At 41.3% G+C, this 18,648-nt stretch overlaps 2 protein-coding genes across 2 annotated transcripts in view; both read right to left on the bottom strand.

Moving 5' to 3' along the window:
* Positions 1-5,411, bottom strand: part of kif21a (kinesin family member 21A) — a 57,139-nt gene extending 51,728 nt beyond the window's left edge. The window contains 1 exon segment of the mRNA XM_063909988.1: positions 5,102-5,411. Coding sequence (XP_063766058.1) covers positions 5,102-5,145 — 44 coding nt within the window. The 5' untranslated portion in view covers positions 5,146-5,411.
* A 2,072-nt stretch (positions 5,412-7,483) lies between these two features.
* Positions 7,484-18,265, bottom strand: LOC134882450 (proton myo-inositol cotransporter-like). The gene is given in 14 exon segments (XM_063910138.1): positions 7,484-8,319; positions 8,406-8,474; positions 9,494-9,666; positions 13,019-13,171; positions 13,399-13,517; positions 14,109-14,234; positions 14,795-14,909; positions 14,999-15,162; positions 16,011-16,119; positions 16,245-16,453; positions 16,538-16,697; positions 17,287-17,511; positions 17,514-17,752; positions 18,114-18,265. Coding segments are annotated over 14 exon segments (1,899 nt in total). The 5' UTR covers positions 18,143-18,265; the 3' UTR covers positions 7,484-8,310.
* Between the last annotated feature and the right edge of the window lie 383 nt (positions 18,266-18,648).

Below are 18,648 nucleotides of genomic sequence, written 5' to 3'. Positions count from 1 at the left end.
TGACAAATAGGGCGGTGGGATTTGGAAAAAAAAACTAAATAGTTTGCCTTGATTTTGTCTTTGTGGCTCGATTCACGATATTGGATTTTTGAATCCTTATTCTTATCGTCGTTTATATCATTTTTGCAGCAGCTTTAGTTAATCAATTTATATCCAGCTCGGTATGTATGTGTCGATTAAAACTGCAAAGTAACTATTAAATAAGCCGAGTGAAAGTGAATATTAACCTCTGAGATTTAGTGGAGTAAACATATCAGAGAAGAAATTGAAAAATAAAGTACAAGTATATCAAATTTGAACTGCGCAGTACAGTACAGTACAGTACAGTACTAAAGGAAATATATTCCATTGCTTTCCACCACTGCCTGCTCTTACCCTTTGTCAGGATCGGTCTAAAAGCTTCTTTTTTTCAACAAAGACCTGGCCAACATGGACCTTTTCTGACACCAACTTCAATTAAATGTCCTAGCCAAGAAAAGTAGGATTTTTCATGAGTTTTTATTTTACTTTGGGGAATATTCGGGGATTTTTTAGGCCAAGAATGCAAATTATCAGCTTAATGTGATTTATTTAAGACTCAAAATAAGTATAGTTGGACTTTGTTTGACTCTGAAGGAACACATTACTGTCCCCCATGTTGTTTCAATCTTTCTGCACCACACTTGTCTCCTCAGTAAAGTGGCCCCTAGCCTCTGTTTGCACTGTGACCCCCCCCCCCCCACGTCTTTTGTCAGCTGTTGTCTCCCGTCATGTGAGTTAAGGCTCGCTCAGGTCATTAAGTAGCCGATATCTCCTGTAATCGTGCAGCTCATTTTAACAAGCTAACCCCGTCTCTACAGCTGAGAGCTCCGACCTGAGGCTTACACTCAGCCTCTTACACCGCTCTCTGCATGCCTCCATGTCATTACTTTAAAACACGCCTGTAACATAAGTCTTAAGAGGTTTAGGGACCTATTTCATTTCATTATGGTCATTGTTGTGCCCTTCAGCCGAGCATCAACTCCTTACAGGGTTGACAGCAAAACAAAAGTCAGTGCTTTGTCATGATAAGTGTTTTGATTTTATTGGCTTCCTCGTGTTATTGAGGGTTTAATGATCTTGGCAGCAGGAGTTAAACGGCAGATCTCAGAGTTATTACAGCAGGTATGAAAACACTCCCTCCCGCTTTGATCCGGGCCGCTCATCTGTCACCGCCTTGGAAAATAAATGATAGCTGCTTCGTGTTTGTTGTATTGCAGTAATCGCCCCATGCAGGCAGGTTCAACAAGTCCTCACTTCCAGCTGAGCCCTTCCCCTCAATGCACACCTTCCTTTAAACAGTACTGTGACGTCTTGCACTGTGCAAATAACCCCCCCACAGTACAGTCTACAGAGCCGTGTGAGGTAAACACTATGGACTCCGATGCATGACCACATGTTTACCCTTCTGAAAAGAACAGGACAAACTCTGTTGGAATAAGCCGGGGTCTTAAACCGATTAAACAACCTCAAGTTGCTCCCCTTATTCCTTAAGAGACTGTTTATGCGATCCTGGATCAGGCATTATGGATTAAAGTGCACGTTGAAATCACTAGTCTCCAGGATAAGCAACATTTTCCATTACATTTACTATTTTATTTGTCTCTCCTGGGACATGTCTCCATGCTTTTATGTTCAAAAAGCTCTTTATTTTTCTCATACTGCCTGTGCTGCAGCACCTCTTCTCACCCTCTGTCTGAAACCAGAGCCCAGTCTGCTCTGATTGGTTAGCTTGCTGCCTCTTTTGTGATTGGCCAACCACTCGGAGATGTCCCGCCCCTTAGGCTTTCAGGTACAATGTGTTGGAGTGCTAGCCAATAGAAGCATGAGTGTTACATAGTGATGTCATTATGTTGTGGAAGTAAACAAAGGAATCTAACTGAGGTGTTTCAGGCGTGAACACAGGGATTTTAGCCTTTGCAGACCATTTACGTGCACTAAAACCTTTATAAAACACTACGGGAATGGGAAAACCGTTGAAAGTTGTCATCACATACAATTGCAACCCTCACTTACACAAGCATGTTCTACCCCCCCCCACCCCACCCCACCCCACCCCACCCCTTAACACACACTCACACTCACACTCACACTCACACTCACACTCACACTCACCCAGACAGACATGTGCCAGACAAGGTGCTAAAGTGTGTGTAGGTGATTGTACAGTACATTTACATTTAGTTGACACACACTAATTCCTGCATAGTAAGGAGTGTGCATACTCAAATATGTTGCCGCTCGTTTGGATTTTAAGTATCTGAGAGAATGAACTGTCACACCCAGTGAACGGTGAGACTTGTCAACACGCTCGTGACAGACGGTTGGTAGCAGTTAAAACAAGTCACTGCAAACCTAGACCTACAGCTGGCTGTCACATCTGTGTGAACCCCACTGTACTGATTACAGGCTTGGTTTTACAGACGGCATTACATCCTTTAAATGCTGCAGAGCGGTAGTTTATTTGTAGGGATATAAAAGCTGAAACTGCCGCATAATATTTAGTGAGAAAGATTATACTGTTGCAAAAAGGGACTGGATTTACAAAGGGAAATGTAGTGTGGAATAATCTGGGCTGTAATTGTAGTTCCTAAAACCAGAACACCAAACATCCACCTCTTACTGGATAAATGGGCACTTTTACTGCATACTTTTTGAACACATACAGTTTAGAGCAGCATGCATTTACACACATTTAAATAAGAGGCCATAATTCCCCAATTTAGGCTCTCAACAAACATCCTGTATCAGTTTGAAGGTAAAAATAGGGATGCGCAATATAAACCAAGGCGTATGATGCGAAAAGTTTATGTATAATTGCGATCATAATATCGTAGCCTAAACATTATCAGCTGTTAACATTACGATGCATCATTGATCTTACTGACGAAAAACAAGATGAAAAAAACAAGATTTCTTAATGAAATGAAAAATACATGAACATTTGAAGAGCTGTTCTCTTTGTTTCTGTCGTGTTAACAGCAGCGTTAGCTCACAGGGATGGATTATTCGATATTTTCTCACTACATATCAGCCTTTTTTAACCCAGATGTGCACAAACTACAGGTCATTCTATACACGCTTACTCCTTACTACAACAAAGCCAACCAATGGCTCTTCACTGCATTTCATCCACTCTCTATTTCTCTACAAAATAAAGGCAAAAGTGCAGGAAAACTCATGTAAAAATAATAATAAATTAGTAAAAAGACCTGTTATCTTATCTGAATCAGCCACGAGTAGAAAGTAATATCTGTTAATTGTAACATTTGGAAAAAATTAACATCAGGACCTGCATCGTTGGGAAAGATAACCGGTTTATGTCAGTATTGCATCACACACAAGTAACGTTATTTAAGACACTGTATTAGACAGATGATAATTAAGCTCTATGTTTAGTTAAAGTGCGATAGTTTTTACTTCTAGTGCAACAACACCACAAATTGCCGCCTCATCTTGCACCACAGAATTGAAATAAATCCAATTTAGTGTTAACATAAACTGAACTTTCTCTTATTTATCGAAGAGCAGCTGAACTCCCTAGCATGACACGAGTACAGGTGCTGTTTCATGGTTACTCATTGCTTCCACCAGAAGGTTTTTCCACTAAAAGCTTCAGACGGATAAACAGAAGGTCACCTGCTAGAGACAGATGGGGACGTGGCACTGTTATAATCCGCACTCTGATGCTCTGTTAAGCTGGTTATATATGTCATTAATTTGTCATTTGAAGATCCTACCTTTGTTTTTGTGCTAAAATTCCCCTTGGGTTTACTGACTTTCACTCAGCAATGCATGTGCTACTCTACGCCCAGTACTCAAACTTGTGATTACATCCAACTCCCTGAATGACTTTTGCCCGTTTACTGAAAACAAACTGACATCTATTGACACTGTTGTTGCAAAATGTGGGTTTTTGTGTCTCTTTTAACATGGATTTCTCCCCATGTGACTGCTCATGTTTGGCACAAAATGGAATCTCGAGAGAGAAGCTCTTGCTCTTAGATGTTCTATATTTTCCTGCTAAAATAACCTCTGCTTGGTTCTGTCTCACACATGTTAGGTTTGTTTGAGAGGCAACGTTTCCTTGATTACAACTAAAGTAGGAACACATACACAGCTTGTCAGTGTGGATTTTCCCCTTCAAAACAGAATCAGGAAGCTTTGGATAAAATGCCCCGGGCCTGGCACCCAATCATGATGCTGCACTTTTGTGAACACTCAAAAATCTGAGCTTGTTTACAAGGTGCAAAACGAAAGAGGAATGCAACAACACAACCTCTAGCAATCATTTCATAATGCTGAATGGCTTTGAATTAGAGATACAGAGGAGTAGAGGGTAGGGTGGAGGGGGACTGATATCCCATCATGCCACTGTCACTGTGCCACCTCCCCAGCTGGTAGGGAGCGGCCTGCTCAAGCACAATAATACATGGAGTGTTTTGAGCAAAAGGAAGCTTTTTTTTACTGATAAAGCAAACATGTGTAAGGGGTTGAAAGACCAGAACAAAGATCCGACTTGAGAGGGTTACAGTGAACGGCTCACTGTCCTTTCCTTAAAACCTGGCTGTCAGTGGAGCTCTTCTTTCATCGATTAACTGTCTCTCTGCAGGAGGCTTTGAGGAGAGGCTTTAGAAAACACACACATTCACACAGTCCCTCCCACCCTCTTATTCTCTGTTAGCTCAGCCCTTATGATATCATCCCTCCTCTTGCATGTGCTGAGGACAGATCCATATGTGTGAGCACCTGTGCAAAGGGTGTGATGCTTTTGCATGGAACAAAATGTGCATTCCACTTTGGGAAAATCCTAGCGGAGATGAGGCACATATCTGACCGAAAATGTGTCCCGAAAAGCGGGTAGCAGCATCAAGGTGCCCCGTAGTAACTGGGTCACGGTGCTCAAATGAAATGAGGCCGATCATTTATAGATACAGTGTGTGTGTGGGCGCGTGTGTGTGTTGACCTGCAGGTGTTTTCTAGGCCCTTGGCGCTGACTGACAGGTGGCACCGGTTAATTATGAAAACACAGCTACGCATTTACCCTGTTGCTGGAGAATTAAAAGAACATGTAGTGACTTACCTCAGTGCCACACGGACTGAGCTCTCGTCTTGCCCCGAAGTCATGATTCCTTACTCAAAAATCGATGGAAAAATAACAAAAAAATGGATTGGCGTGGAAAAAAGTGCGCACACCCCGGCGAGAGGACCGAGCAACGGAGCTGCTCACCTCTACTTCAGCGCCGCCATCTCAAAAACAAACTCAGAAATTATCTCAGCTGGTGTTTATAACCATGATATGGTTGTGAGTCGGCATGTCACGTCTATGTGCGCCGCATCTCAGCGCAGTTCTGCCCGGATGCTTCAGCTCCGGCTCCAGCAACACATGCAGACTGAGCTGCTGCTGCTGCTGCTGCTAGGTGAGCCACTGTCATACACGCGTATAGAAAGTACATACACACACGCACACATGCACACACACTCACACACGCAGCGGTGCACTCTCTCTGCTCCGTTTACGCACCGCGAAGGGAGGGAGCCGCAATGCGTCAGCAAGCCACGCCCTCTCCGGGCAAAAGGCAGCGAGGTGACGTCATGACAACAAGGGTGACATTTTTTGTAGAAAGTCAGAAATGCAAATGTACCTTTATGCTTAACTATGGTAAATATTGTACCTTGGATAGGATTTGGAGAAGCTTCTTATCATGTCTCGGAGGGGAGAACACCACAGAAACCTTTCTATAATTCTGCAATTTCATGTGACAGGTGTATTCTTATTTTTCTTTTTATTATATGTTTATTTGCAGCTATATTTCCTTTGAAACATGTCGTGGAACTCGTGGAAATACCCTGTCAATGAAAAAGTTAAAGAACTGTCTAAAACGCACGGCATTGTTTGTGAAAATTAAATAAAAGTCAGGAATACACTTAAACAAATAAAGGAACAACTAGGTGATATAGATAGATTTCCTGCAATTTTACACAACACAAATAACCCCAAAATGTGCTCACACTATCAGGCAAATTCTACATAAATCAATCAACATTTGAATAGAAAAACAGTCTGTTAAACACATTGTTCTGCCAGATGTAACATCAAGTATCCGCAGCAATTGTTGTATTAATTAGGAATACTGGTGTTCTATTATTTCGTTTACATTTAATCATTTAATGTAGTTTGGTATTGATATTCAAATCCTCTTTTATTCAAGCTGTAATTTATTTTTAGATCACATTACTCCACGTTTTAAACTAGCATGTGTATTTATTTTACATGCATTGCCATCAATTAGACACCCATCATGCTATTGTTGGAGTGTTTGAAATCAGTCTGGATAAATACGTCTTCTTTTTTTTATTTTGTCACAAAGGAATAAAGACACACAACCACATCCCCCTCAAACACCATCAAGAATCAAAACAGGAATAAGGAAACTTGAAGGACAATCTAATAAATTCCTATTTATGAAGTCACAAATTATTTTTTTACTTTTCGTATATTTTATTATTGAAGTGATTTATTTCATGGTGATTGCTTAACACACACATGACAATGATTGCTAATGCTTACGTTTCGACAAATATACATAAAAATAGCCCTTTCTGAGTAGAAGTAAAAGTATATTTCAGCCTGTTGTACTTGACTGTAGTTCAGGGCAAAGGAGACAAGATAATCTAAGTCATTTTACAGAATGAAAGGGACCTTCAAAAGCAGTTTACACAATATGGAGATATTTCCTAAAACATATTCAAATTAGAAAATAAGGACTTTATATATGAATATGAAACAGTATAATGTCCTCTTATGAAATACAATGCAAGTGAAATGTCTGAAACATTGGTCTATGAAGGATGCTGCGCTTGATACTCCCTTAAACCAACCTCAAGCGCCCCCTTGTGGATTACAACCACCATGACACTGTGAGGGCGGTGGAGCTCCTTTAGGTCAGAGAAAATAAAAAGAGGTTATAAATAAAAACGCTGACACTAAACGTATACTCAACAGCAAAACTCATGCAGCTTTTTTCACATTTGACCAATTTACTGTGTGATTTTCAGCAGTAGTATCGTATTGGTCTAATCTACAAAGCACTACTTTAACCAGTGTTTTCTGTAATACATGTTTCTTTGTTGGTTAAATAACCAAAATTAAGCAAAAGCCATTGAAGCAAGACAATCCAAGGCTACATATTTAAAGTCTGGTTAATGTGGTGTGTGTAAAAGCCACTCAGTGTGATCACAGGAGTCCCGTTACATTATCAGGTTACGGGACATGTCACTAATAAAGACACGCGTCAGTGTTTGTAAAGGTGAAGCCAAGCCAAATACTGCATGCTAGCTGCCCGACAGGGACTGAAAACAGCTTAAGAAAGAAATGTGGAGGTGCCAGACCACTTATAGAATACATTAATGTAGACAATGCATCAAATAGTGAAGTTTTGCATCATAAATGATTTCAGCCATGTGGTTTTAAAATTGCTTCAATGTGCATTGTTTATTTCCAAAGATCACATTGATGAACAGGACATGAATAAAGACACATTCAATGTAACATGGAGAGCATTTTAAATACAAAATGGAAATGACAAGGTACCAAAGTGAACACATCTAACACTCATTACCACGGTCCTGAGGATACACTAAGGTGTTCAAAATGGCAGTGTTCAATTTCTACATTGTCGTGCGAAATACTTGTTCCCTTTTTTATTTCTCACACAGGCTGGTTTTCAACAAGATGTATATGATTAGCAGCTGGATTACATCCCCGCTCTCATATTGCTATTGAGTTTTAACAACATTTAGACCATGAGGTTAAACAATTACGACCTGTAACGACAACATGTGTGACCAATGTCCCAATGTCATAAATATAAAGATTTGAGTGCTATTTCCAAACATTCAATCATCAGAAAACTATCCCCGTATGTTAGTAGATTATTATCAAAGAGTCAAAGGCTTTATTTTCATATGTACAGTAGATAAGAGTGTAGATATGGCAATAAAAAAGTCCCAGGCTCCTCCAACAATGCAACATGAATATATATATAGGACATGAATAAAATAAAACCAATGACTCAAGAGTTAAAATTAAGATTGTTCTTAAATATAACATCTACAAGATACACAAGAATTGCACAAACATGGTCATTTCTTCCTCGCTTTGACAGAAACAAGACCTGAACAGAGAACTTTTAAAAAGAAATCTAGTTTTTTAGATTTTAAAACGTGACATTAAAGAGTGCAAACAGGAAGGTGCTTTTTATGAAGTTGTTCAGGGCTACTTGGTCACCGTTATCTGAGCTGTGAAAACAAACACATTAAACATCATAAAGGCACACAGACATTATTTAGCAGAAAGTGTGTGTGCACCTCGTTTCAGTACTCACAGTAATATAGGCTATAGCAGTGTCGGACCCCACCGCTCCGTACTGTGCCGGACCCGTTTCCGTTATGTTCTAGAAATATTTCAGACATGAGCAACTCGTTGACTTTAAAAGACTTATTTATAATAAAAGGAAAATGAAAAAGACATTGAATTTTAAAGTGCAATATCTCCCACAAACAATAGCAGCAAATCAAAATGAAATATTCAGCTAAGGTTAAACAAAATTGAACCCATGTTAGTGGCTTTAACAGGAAGCAGTTTTGGAAGAGTTTTACAGAACGGACAGATATGAAAATGTGCAGGACTTTTATCTCCTTCAGGTCTGATGTATTCATGAATTTAAAGCAAGATATCACGGAAGTTATTCTTGCTGGAAGAAGTATTTATATTAAATATTAAGAATATGAGACACTTTGCAAAAGTACAATTTTCACTACATTATTGTCTAAGTACTCAAGTCCTGAATACAAAATCTCACCTGAGTAAAAGTAGAGTATTGAGCAAATGTAACGAGTTATTTTCCACCACTGCTTGCTGGTATATGAATTCAAAGTGTAGATATAAATGCTTAGACTGAATCAAGAAAACAGATCGTATATAATATCTGGAAATGCAGAAGAAGAAGGAGAATGAGGAGTAAATGAATCATAAACCAGGTCGATTTGTTTCTAAAAAAATAAATAGACTTGTTTCTAAAATACTCTTGAGTCCTTGAAATTCAGATGACCAGTTTGTTAAAGAACATCCTTAAAAATACCATCATCTGTTTTACTTTCACATGTTATTTGTACCATAACTTTCCAGTGAAATTCACTTTAACCCGGCTCACCAAACACCCGGCAAGTCTTGCTCCAATATTCCCATTCATGATGACCCAGGGAATGATGGGAACCAAGAAGAAGGAAAAAGCAGATCCCAGGCTAGAACCACCAATCACTGAAAGCCTTTTTATGCTCAGTTCGATCAGAGGCAACGCGATCACCTCTCCTCTCCAGCACCAGTTCCCCAAAAGCACAGAAAGGAAATGCTCCCAGTCTACTCTAGGTCTGACGCATCGGTGTCAGAGTGGAGGTAGTTGCTGCCGTTTACCCGGGTGTACTGGACGTTGCTGCTGTCGGTGGCCGAGGAGGCTCCACAGGAGCAGAGGGGCCCGGTGAACAGGTTGTCCACGTCCTCCAGCTGCAGGCCCTTAGTCTCCGGGAGGCAGCCCTGCACGAAGAGGAGGCCCAGCACCACCAGCCCCGCGTACAGGAAGAACGCTCCTGCAGGAGACAATCACACGAGGCTCGTGAGGCTTATGTGTGTTCTAATATACGTTGCTCTATTACAGTGATACTCACTATTTTTTTCTCAAGAGCCACATAGGAAGAAAAAAGACAGGAGGAGAGCCGCACATGTACATTAACATACCACGCCTTTGCAAATGTGCACAAACGTCCACAAAAAAGACAAAAGCAATATCATTTCAATTAAGATATTTATTACCTTAGTACTGGGATGAGCGGAACATTGCTTGCATGGCCTTGACCTTCTTGATGCTGTATTTGTAATTTGTTGTTGCAATCACAGTGAGACATTCAAGATGAGCATTTGTCAGTCGGTTTCTCTGTTTCCTCTTGATAATGTTCATAGTTGAAAATGTTGACTCGCAGGTATGTGCTCACAAAAAAAGACATCACTTTCTGCACAAGGGGTTTCAAAGTGGGAAAACTTTCTTCAGAAACCAAACTCCAGAAGTGACCAACACCTTCTTTGAGTTCAGCTTGGAGAATGGCATTTGTTTGCAGCTCAACTATTTCACACTCCAGAGCAGCACGATCACCAGGGCAGAGCTGAGTGATGGATGGAGTGAGAGAGGTTACATCCATGTTGAAGGGGTTCTCAATAAAATTGAAAATGTTCTGTTGCTCAATCACATCACTGAACCTGGACTCAAACTCAAGCTTCAGTTCCTCCCAAACTTTAACAAATCCAGTATAGCTGAAATGCTGCAGCAGTGATGGGTCTCGTGTGGTTGTTTCTCTCAGTTTGGGGAAGTGAATGAGTACTCTGTCAGGTATCCACAGAGCAGTTATTTTGCTTTTGAATGCTATGACTGCTCTCAGCATGTCACTTGGGAGCTTGTCTCTTCCTTGGAGTTGCAGGTTGAGAGAATTCAGGTGACATGTAATGTCAGTAAGGAGGGCCAGCTGCACAATCCACTGTGGATCTTTCAACTCTAGCTGTTGCTTCCCCTTGCTGTCCAAGAAGGTGCTGATCTCAGGAAGGAGGCTCAGGAACCGCTCCAGCACTCTCCCACGAGACAGCCATCTCACTGCATTGTGCAACACTAAGTCGCTGTATTCTGTTTCATAGTCTTCGATTAATTGTCGGAACTGTCTGTGGTTTAGTGGTCTTGACACTATATAGTTGACCACATGCACAACAACTTGCATGACGTTTGAAATGCATGGTTTCTCAGTTTTGACACCAAGGCCTCCTGGTGGATGATACAGTGGAAGCTGGTGAAATTTGGCATTTCATCCCTTTTTTTCATGAGGCCAACAAGACCCTTCTCTTTGCCTCGCATGCTTGGGGCACCATCAGTACAGACACTTGCGAGTTTGGACCAGCTGAGATTATTTTCCTCAAAAAATGCCAAAAGTGCATTCAGGACATCCTCGCCTCTTGTTTGGCCCTGGAGTGGTAGTAAACACAGCATTTCTTCTCGAAAAGCGTTTTCTTTTGGGAACCTCACCCAAACGCACAGCTGAGCTATATCTGTGACGTCAGTGCTTTCGTCCACTGCGATGCTGAAAGAAGGTGCGGCGCGCAGATCAGCAAGCAGCTGGTCACGGATGTCCTTTCCTATATTTTCCATCCGCCTTATTATCGTGGAATCAGAGAGCTGTAGTGCTTTTAATCTTTTGATTATCTCTTGCTTGTTGGCGAAGTCTCTGAACACTATTTCAGCGGAAGCCAAGAAACAGTTTTTAACCGTTTCGGAGTCCGAGAAAGGTTTTTTGTCCCGGGCCAAAATCCACGCTATCTCAAAAGATGCCTCTGTTAGAAGCTCGGCAGCGGAGCTTGTCTTGTGGATAAGTCGTTGCTGCTCCCCAACTGAAGTAATGAGCTGTGTAATTTTATTCTTTCTTACTTCACTGCCAGGTGGATACTTTTCATTAAACTGTGGATGCGCTGTTCTGAAATGCCTTTACTCCTTTTAAAGCAGGCACGAGTTTCATTGCACAATAAGCACAGCGGGGTGTTATTATGGAGAAGAAACAAAAGCTCATCCGTCCATTTATCTTGAAATTTCCTGTGCTCATCTTTTATGCTTCGTACCTTCCTTTTTTTACACTGACTTTCCGTCTGGCTGCTTGTCCCCTCGTCGGGGTCTGCATGCTGATCCTCACACTCTCTCCCCTCTCTGTTTCTTGCATCTGTCTGTGTCTCTCGATCTCCTGCATCTATTCTTGCAACTCTTCCATCTCCTGCATCAGCTAATTTCGGTCCCTTCCTAATTAAAAAACGATCCATTTTGTGATCACTGATTTTTGCATATCACATCCGACGTAGCATTGGCACGTGCGAAGTTCAAACATTTAAGTATCTATAAACAAATGTTTGGTGGGATGCGTTGCCAGGTACGGCGGCCCCTTTAGAACAAAAGTTAGTTCGGCTTTTTTTTGTTGCATAGGCTACTTATCGGAATGCAGATGATTATGTTGTAGCGTTCACTATATGGTTCGGGAGCACATTTGAAAGGTTGTGTTTTTTTAAAAATTATTATTAATATTTTTTAGGCTTGCGCGAGCCGCCAAGTAAAGCTTCACGAGCCGCATGTGGCTCGCGAGCCGCGCAATGAGTAACAGTGCTCTATTAGTTTCCCATTTGATTAGTTAAATTACTCAGACTGTTTCATTCTTCCTATAAAGTGTATAGACATTTTTAAAAGTCGACATTTAGAGAAAAGAAATCCGAAAATTGAAGAAGTAAATCGTAAGGAAAAAATACTTTGGAGACGAAAAGTGTGCATTTTTAAAAGGTGATTAGGGCATGAGGAAGGAGACTAATGAAAACATAATGGGACTTTTTTTAGAAGTCAGAACTTTATAAAAAAAGTCCCAAATTTGAAAAAGTCAGAAATTTTAGGAAAAATTTCGAATTTTTTAAAAATAATCGGACATTTTTAAAAGTAGACCTTAAGAAAAAAATTCAGAAGTTTGAAAAAAAGTCAGATCTTTCAGGAAAAAGGTGATACAATTGTATTGTATTTTGAGCTTGTTTATGACCTGTTTTCGTTGGGCAGATCAATATGCGAGTAGTGACAACGATCATTTCTCTTCACCCTTTAGATTTCAGTCAAAACTATTTAGTTTTCATACTGTTTGAAACTTACAGTTTGATTTATTCTCACACTGCGCTATTAAAAGCAAGCCCGAATGTGTAAACAAAACCCAGTTGTTAGTTAACCTCAACTCCCTTGCACACAGGCCTGTTGCTGTAAACAAGAAGAGGTTTGTAGAGACCACGCCTGGTTATATAAAGGCGGAATAAAACCACATTTTTGGATACAACATCCTTTGAAGATGAAGGAAATGCTTTTACTGAGACCATGTAACAGGGTCTCACCATAGTAGGTGAGCGTCTGAGCGATGTGGAGGAAGGTCAGAGACACCAGGGCGTTGCAGATCCAGTTGACTCCGGCTGAACAGGCGTTTCCGGTGCTGCGGGCCCACATCGGGTAGATCTCAGAGTTTATCGTCCAAGGCATCGGGCCCATCCCTGACACACAGAGGCAATGCATTATTTTAAGAATGTTTATATGAACATTAAAAAAAAACAGTGTTCTACAATTTATAACAAAGATGAAATGTAAAAATGAGTCATTGACAGGCAGCAACAGTTATTCTTGTGCCATGTTCAGGGTTGTAGTAAGATAAAACATGTATTTCATAACAAGACTTTAAGATGTGGGATGAACAAAAATGATCACGTAAGTCTTTTCAGACCTGGAGCGAAGAAAGCCAGGTAGAGGATGAGGCCCAGCAGGACGATCCAGGAGTAAGAGGTTGGACAGTAGTTGTACGCCCAGAGAGAACTGTCGGGTAACTCCGTCTGGTTGTAACATCTGGAGGAACAAAAAGAGAGGAACAAGAAACTGAAACCAACATTTCTCAACATGTTTTGCTGATTCTATTTCAATCTGGACAATCCAAAAAAGATCACCTGGTTGGCCGGAAATTCTATGTGCTTTATTTAGAAAAATAACGCAGCACAAAGAGGATGTCACTACCTGAGCTTCAACAGTAAGGACGCAGAAAGAAAAGGCATTTGCTCTCTTTGCTTTTTAACAACTACATTTTTTACACTATTCATGTTAAAAGCAATCTGCAGATCTCATTTCATCTCCTGTTTTTAAGACTTTTCAAACATGTGATGACAATTTTTACATTACATTTTAATAATAGCTGATGCTTTTATCCAAAGCAACTCACACTAAGCTCACTCATACATGAAGATACACACTAAAAACAGCAAGTACATTCATTTCCAATAAGCCAAACCATATCAATTGCTATATACCGAAAGCATGGCCACGGTGAAGTCACAACATGATGCTATAATGTCAGCTGTTAGGTGTTTGCATTGTGACACTCATGCATCCATCCTTGCTATTTATCCAACTCTCTTCTACATAACAAAACTGAATGTGTCTGACCTCCCCCACGCTGCGTGATCTGTGGACGCCGCACTGGCAGGAACACAGGAGGAGTCAAACACACTGGTGCCGTTTTCACGATAACAAAATCCACAATCCGGATCCAACATGCAGGGTTCACAGGACCTGGAGGACAAAGTCAAACACGTCTCATACTTTTAAACATCCACTACCAACATTCACACTGTTTATTGAGCAACAGACCAGCTCAGGTACAGCTCCGTCAGAAAGGTGTTTGCAAATACAGGTATACCTCAAGGAGTTAAAGCTAGCTAGCTACAAGCTAAACTAAAGTGCTGTTTGATCAAATGGGTGGATCCAAAAGCACTTTGGATATTCCAATATTTGTTTAATTGACACACACTCATGCAGAGATGGAAACTCCCAGTGGGCATTTTGTGATTCAGAAAAGTTTTCCAAGGAGGAGCTTTTCATGAATTGTAACTCTACATTTAAAGCCTGTTGATTATGACATTTAAGTGTACTTATTTCCTTGTGGGGTAATGTCCAATACTTCAAACGTAAAAACAACCTGTCAGTGTAGAAAGTATGATGACGTGTTTCCTTATGATGCAAAATTGTGAGACTAGAAAGAAGATTTCCTTGTTAGTGATTAAACGACTAAACCCATTTTTGTCTGTAACAATGTTGGTGTTGCGTCATGTAGCCGGGGTGTGTTCTCTCACCCATAAAGTGTGCAGGTTAAGTTTTGGGGGTCGACCGGGTGGAGGGTGATGGGCGGAGAATACTGAGCAGACATCAAAAACCCAAAGGCCAACAAAGTCAGACTCAGACCGGTGCCTGCATCAGAGGAAATAAAAACAATAATGTTGTCTGTAGGAAATATAAATAACTACATTCTAAAAGACTTCTGGGAAAATATTACAAACCTAAAAGACTGCCCAGCGTCAGCTTCCTGCGGCCCACCCTCTCCACCAGCCACACTCCGAACATGGTGAACACAAAGTTGGTGCCAGAAGTCGCAGCGGACAACCAAATCGCCCGCTTAATGTCCCGCACCCCCGCCATCTGCAGAATAGTGGCACTGTAGTACCTGGATATGGGAGGAGAGATTAATGAAAGGCAAACTTATTTAGGTTTCAACACGTACCCAAAAAACAGCAAACATTTGCTTTTGTTTCCCATTGAGACAATAACACTCTGATTTATCAACACTTTATATGTTTTTGTAATGCTGCTACTTATTTGTGTACCATGGATGTGTACTTATTTGATTTCTTTAACTATGAGTGGTGTGTTTGCCTCTTATTTAATATGTTAGTCTACTCATTTTATTATATAAATAATCAATTAGAAAATCAGATATCCTTTATTCGTCCCACAGCGAGGAAAATTACAGCAAAGGTACAGTACAGATAAATGGCCAAAATAAAAAGAGTAGACTAACATATTAAATAAAGAGGCGAACATACACATTAATAAAAGCAAAATCAAGTACAGACACTTCCATAGTAAGAAATAAGAAGCAGCAGGATTTCTGATCCTAAATGCTACCCGGCAGTGAGGAGATCATTCATTATCATACAGGAGCTATTACAAGATGAACAGCAGTGGCTCAGTCAGTAGGGGCTTGGACTGAGAATCGTAGGGTCGCCGGTTCAAGTCCCCGACCAGATTTGAAAAAATATGGAAAGTGGACTGCTACTTGGAGAGGTCCCAGTTCACCTGCTAGGCCCTGCTGTGGTGCCCTTGAGCAAGGCAACGGACACTTCCAATCCCCCCTCCCCATTGCTCCCCGGGCGCTGCACAATAGCTGCCCACTGCTCCTAGTACTAGCATGAGGACCAATTCACTGTGTGTGCTCTGCTGTGTGCATGTATGTGACTAATAAAGAGGGTTTCATCCTCCGAGTCTATCTATTCTATCTAACACAAGACCTACATGACGGTGTTTACTCCGGACAGCTGCTGAAACATCTGGAGTCCGCAGCCGACGAAGAGAGCCCGTCGAGTCGGACCATATTTAAGCATTCGAAGAATAATAATCCCTCCTGTAAGGAAACAAAGTCTCTGATAAAAAAATCAAATATCAACTCATGTCATTCCTTTCTCAATGTCACTTTTATACACAAGATGTTTGTTTTTTTTCTTCAGGTTTTAAACAGAAATCTTTCACCTCCGCCCGACTCCTTCTCCTCATCCTCGATGCTGCTCCTGATGGAGTCGTACTCCTCGTCCACGTTCTGGCCTCCTCTGATGCGGCTTAGAGCGTCCCGGGCCTCTTGGCTCCGGCCCTTTTGGAGGAGCCAGCGGGGGCTCTCCGGCAGGAAGATGAAGCCCAAAAACTGCAGCACTGCTGGGACTACGGACAGACCCAGCATGTACCTGAGACATGGAGAGAAGAAATGCTGGAGGAAGCAGGCCAATGCCACAAAACCAAACACAAGAGTACCTGGCAGAGAAACTCACCTCCAGCCGTCGTGGCTCATGTAGCTGAACACTCCGTCGATCACCGTGGCGATGAACTGTCCGCCGGTGATGAAGAGGTTGTTGATGGTGACCAGCTGACCTCTCAGGTCAGGGGGGGAAACCTCAGCGATGTAAACAGGGATTGTCATAGAGGCAATGCCTGATGGGAGAACCAGGGGGTTTCATTTTGATACACACACAAACATTTAATTTAAACATTTCTCGGTGAAGTTAATCTGGGACATTAAGTTCGACTTTCCATTCAGTCCTGTGCTTCTTTCAGGCAAATACAATCCAATACTAATACCGGAAAAATAACTACAATCACCACCTTGCACTTTTGATCTCTAGCTGTAGTTACTTTGCAGCTTAAGGTCATAAATACATAATATAATTAACTATTAAATCAGGGAGTATTATAATGTATTAAACTACCCAGCCTGGAGTAATTATAAAGCAAATAAAAAGTCACTTTTATGAGCTGAAACATGAACAAGTGATGTACACACGTTCATGCAATAATACTTGGACGTCATCATTATACGCAATAAGTTCCTTCACTTTTTCTACTTATGTATATTTTGATGTGAACTGAATATTGTTCACGCTGTAGTATTTCTGTTTGACTTAGTAGTGGAAGACGGATATGGACATTTTACCAGTCTATGTCTATTTGGGGTGGGAAAGTGTGTAACTGTATCCATTACCTGGATGAATAAGGTGTAAATGTATCAAAATCACAAACTCACCTATGCCCAAACCAACTATGATTCTTCCCACAAGAAGAACCACCTTGTCGGGGGCTAAACTCAGGATGATGCCTCCAGTGGTGAAGATGAAACTGGCCAACAGGATGCAAACTCTGCGGCCCAGCCAGCCGTTCAAGGAGCCTCCACCCAGGGCGGAGAAGGCTGCAGCCCAGACAGTACTGGACACCAGCAGCTCCTGCCACAGAGCGCTCAGGTTCATCTCTTCTTCAGGAGCAGCATGGCTCCGGAGACCACCCCGGTATCGTAGCCGAAGAGAAACCCCCCCAGGCCAGAGAACAGCGCCAGCACATAGACGAAGCATGGCTTGGAGGTATTTTGGTCCAGGAGATCACCACCAGTGGAGGATGGAGGCCCGATGAGACTCTCGTCTCCATCATCCACTGCTTTCTGTCTGCTTCTCCCCATACGGCTGCTCATGTACTTCAGGCTGTATTCATCCTGGCTGCTGGTGGTGGTGGACATAAGGTTATGTTTATTTATACAGCACATTTCAGACACAAATTCAAGTGCTTTACAAAGGCAATAACCCATAACAGTTAAAAACAAAGTGCAATGTTAAAACATATGTCAATGACCTCTGGAAAAGCAGCATTAAAGAGCAAGGTTTTCAGCCTTCAGATTCTCATGAAGTACAGAAACGTAGAGGAAAAAAGGACTTAATGTGGTCATTTGTAAGCAACACATAGCAGAGTTGAAGTTACAGAAGTAATGCTGCATTATTTTTAAAAAAAGCAGACGTCCAGGAACAAGAAGCAGCCAAAACGCCAAGATCGAAACAGCTATTTCTGCTAAATACATAACGTTACCTTACAAACCATTGTTGTTGTCTGTGCATACGGTAATGTTATACAGCAACGTTCATAAATGGTCAATTATAATGGCCCCAAAATGACTCAAAACTATTTTGAACCACCGATTGTGCTAAAGCGCTACTACGGAAGCCGCCATGTTTAATGTTTACACGAACGTCACATGGGATGAGTCACCTGATCTGACCCGAAGCAAAAAGAGGACAAATTAAATTGTTTTCCAACTATTTGTAATCTTAAAAACATACAACAACTAGGTGTATTTATAATGCTTGTATCTACGGACCAGTTCTCTTTCTTGAACCACCATTATTCACACGATTAGTAATTGACCCAGCTGCTTAAATGAATCCTACAAACATAGGTATTTCCTGTTTTACATGGACAGTTGTCATTTTGGGCGAGTGGTAAATTATAACCCGCCAACATCACACAGAACAGCCAGCTAAACACATGGAATCTAACCCCAACTTTACCTGTACAAAGCTTCTGCTAGTTTACTGCATTTGGCGTTCTCGTCAACAATAGGGAA

The sequence above is a fragment of the Eleginops maclovinus genome, chromosome 2 (assembly GCF_036324505.1).
Source record: "Eleginops maclovinus isolate JMC-PN-2008 ecotype Puerto Natales chromosome 2, JC_Emac_rtc_rv5, whole genome shotgun sequence".
Lineage (NCBI taxonomy): Eukaryota > Metazoa > Chordata > Actinopteri > Perciformes > Eleginopidae > Eleginops > Eleginops maclovinus.
Note: the sequence above shows the minus strand (reverse complement) of the source record. Positions and strands in the feature narration are given on the sequence as shown.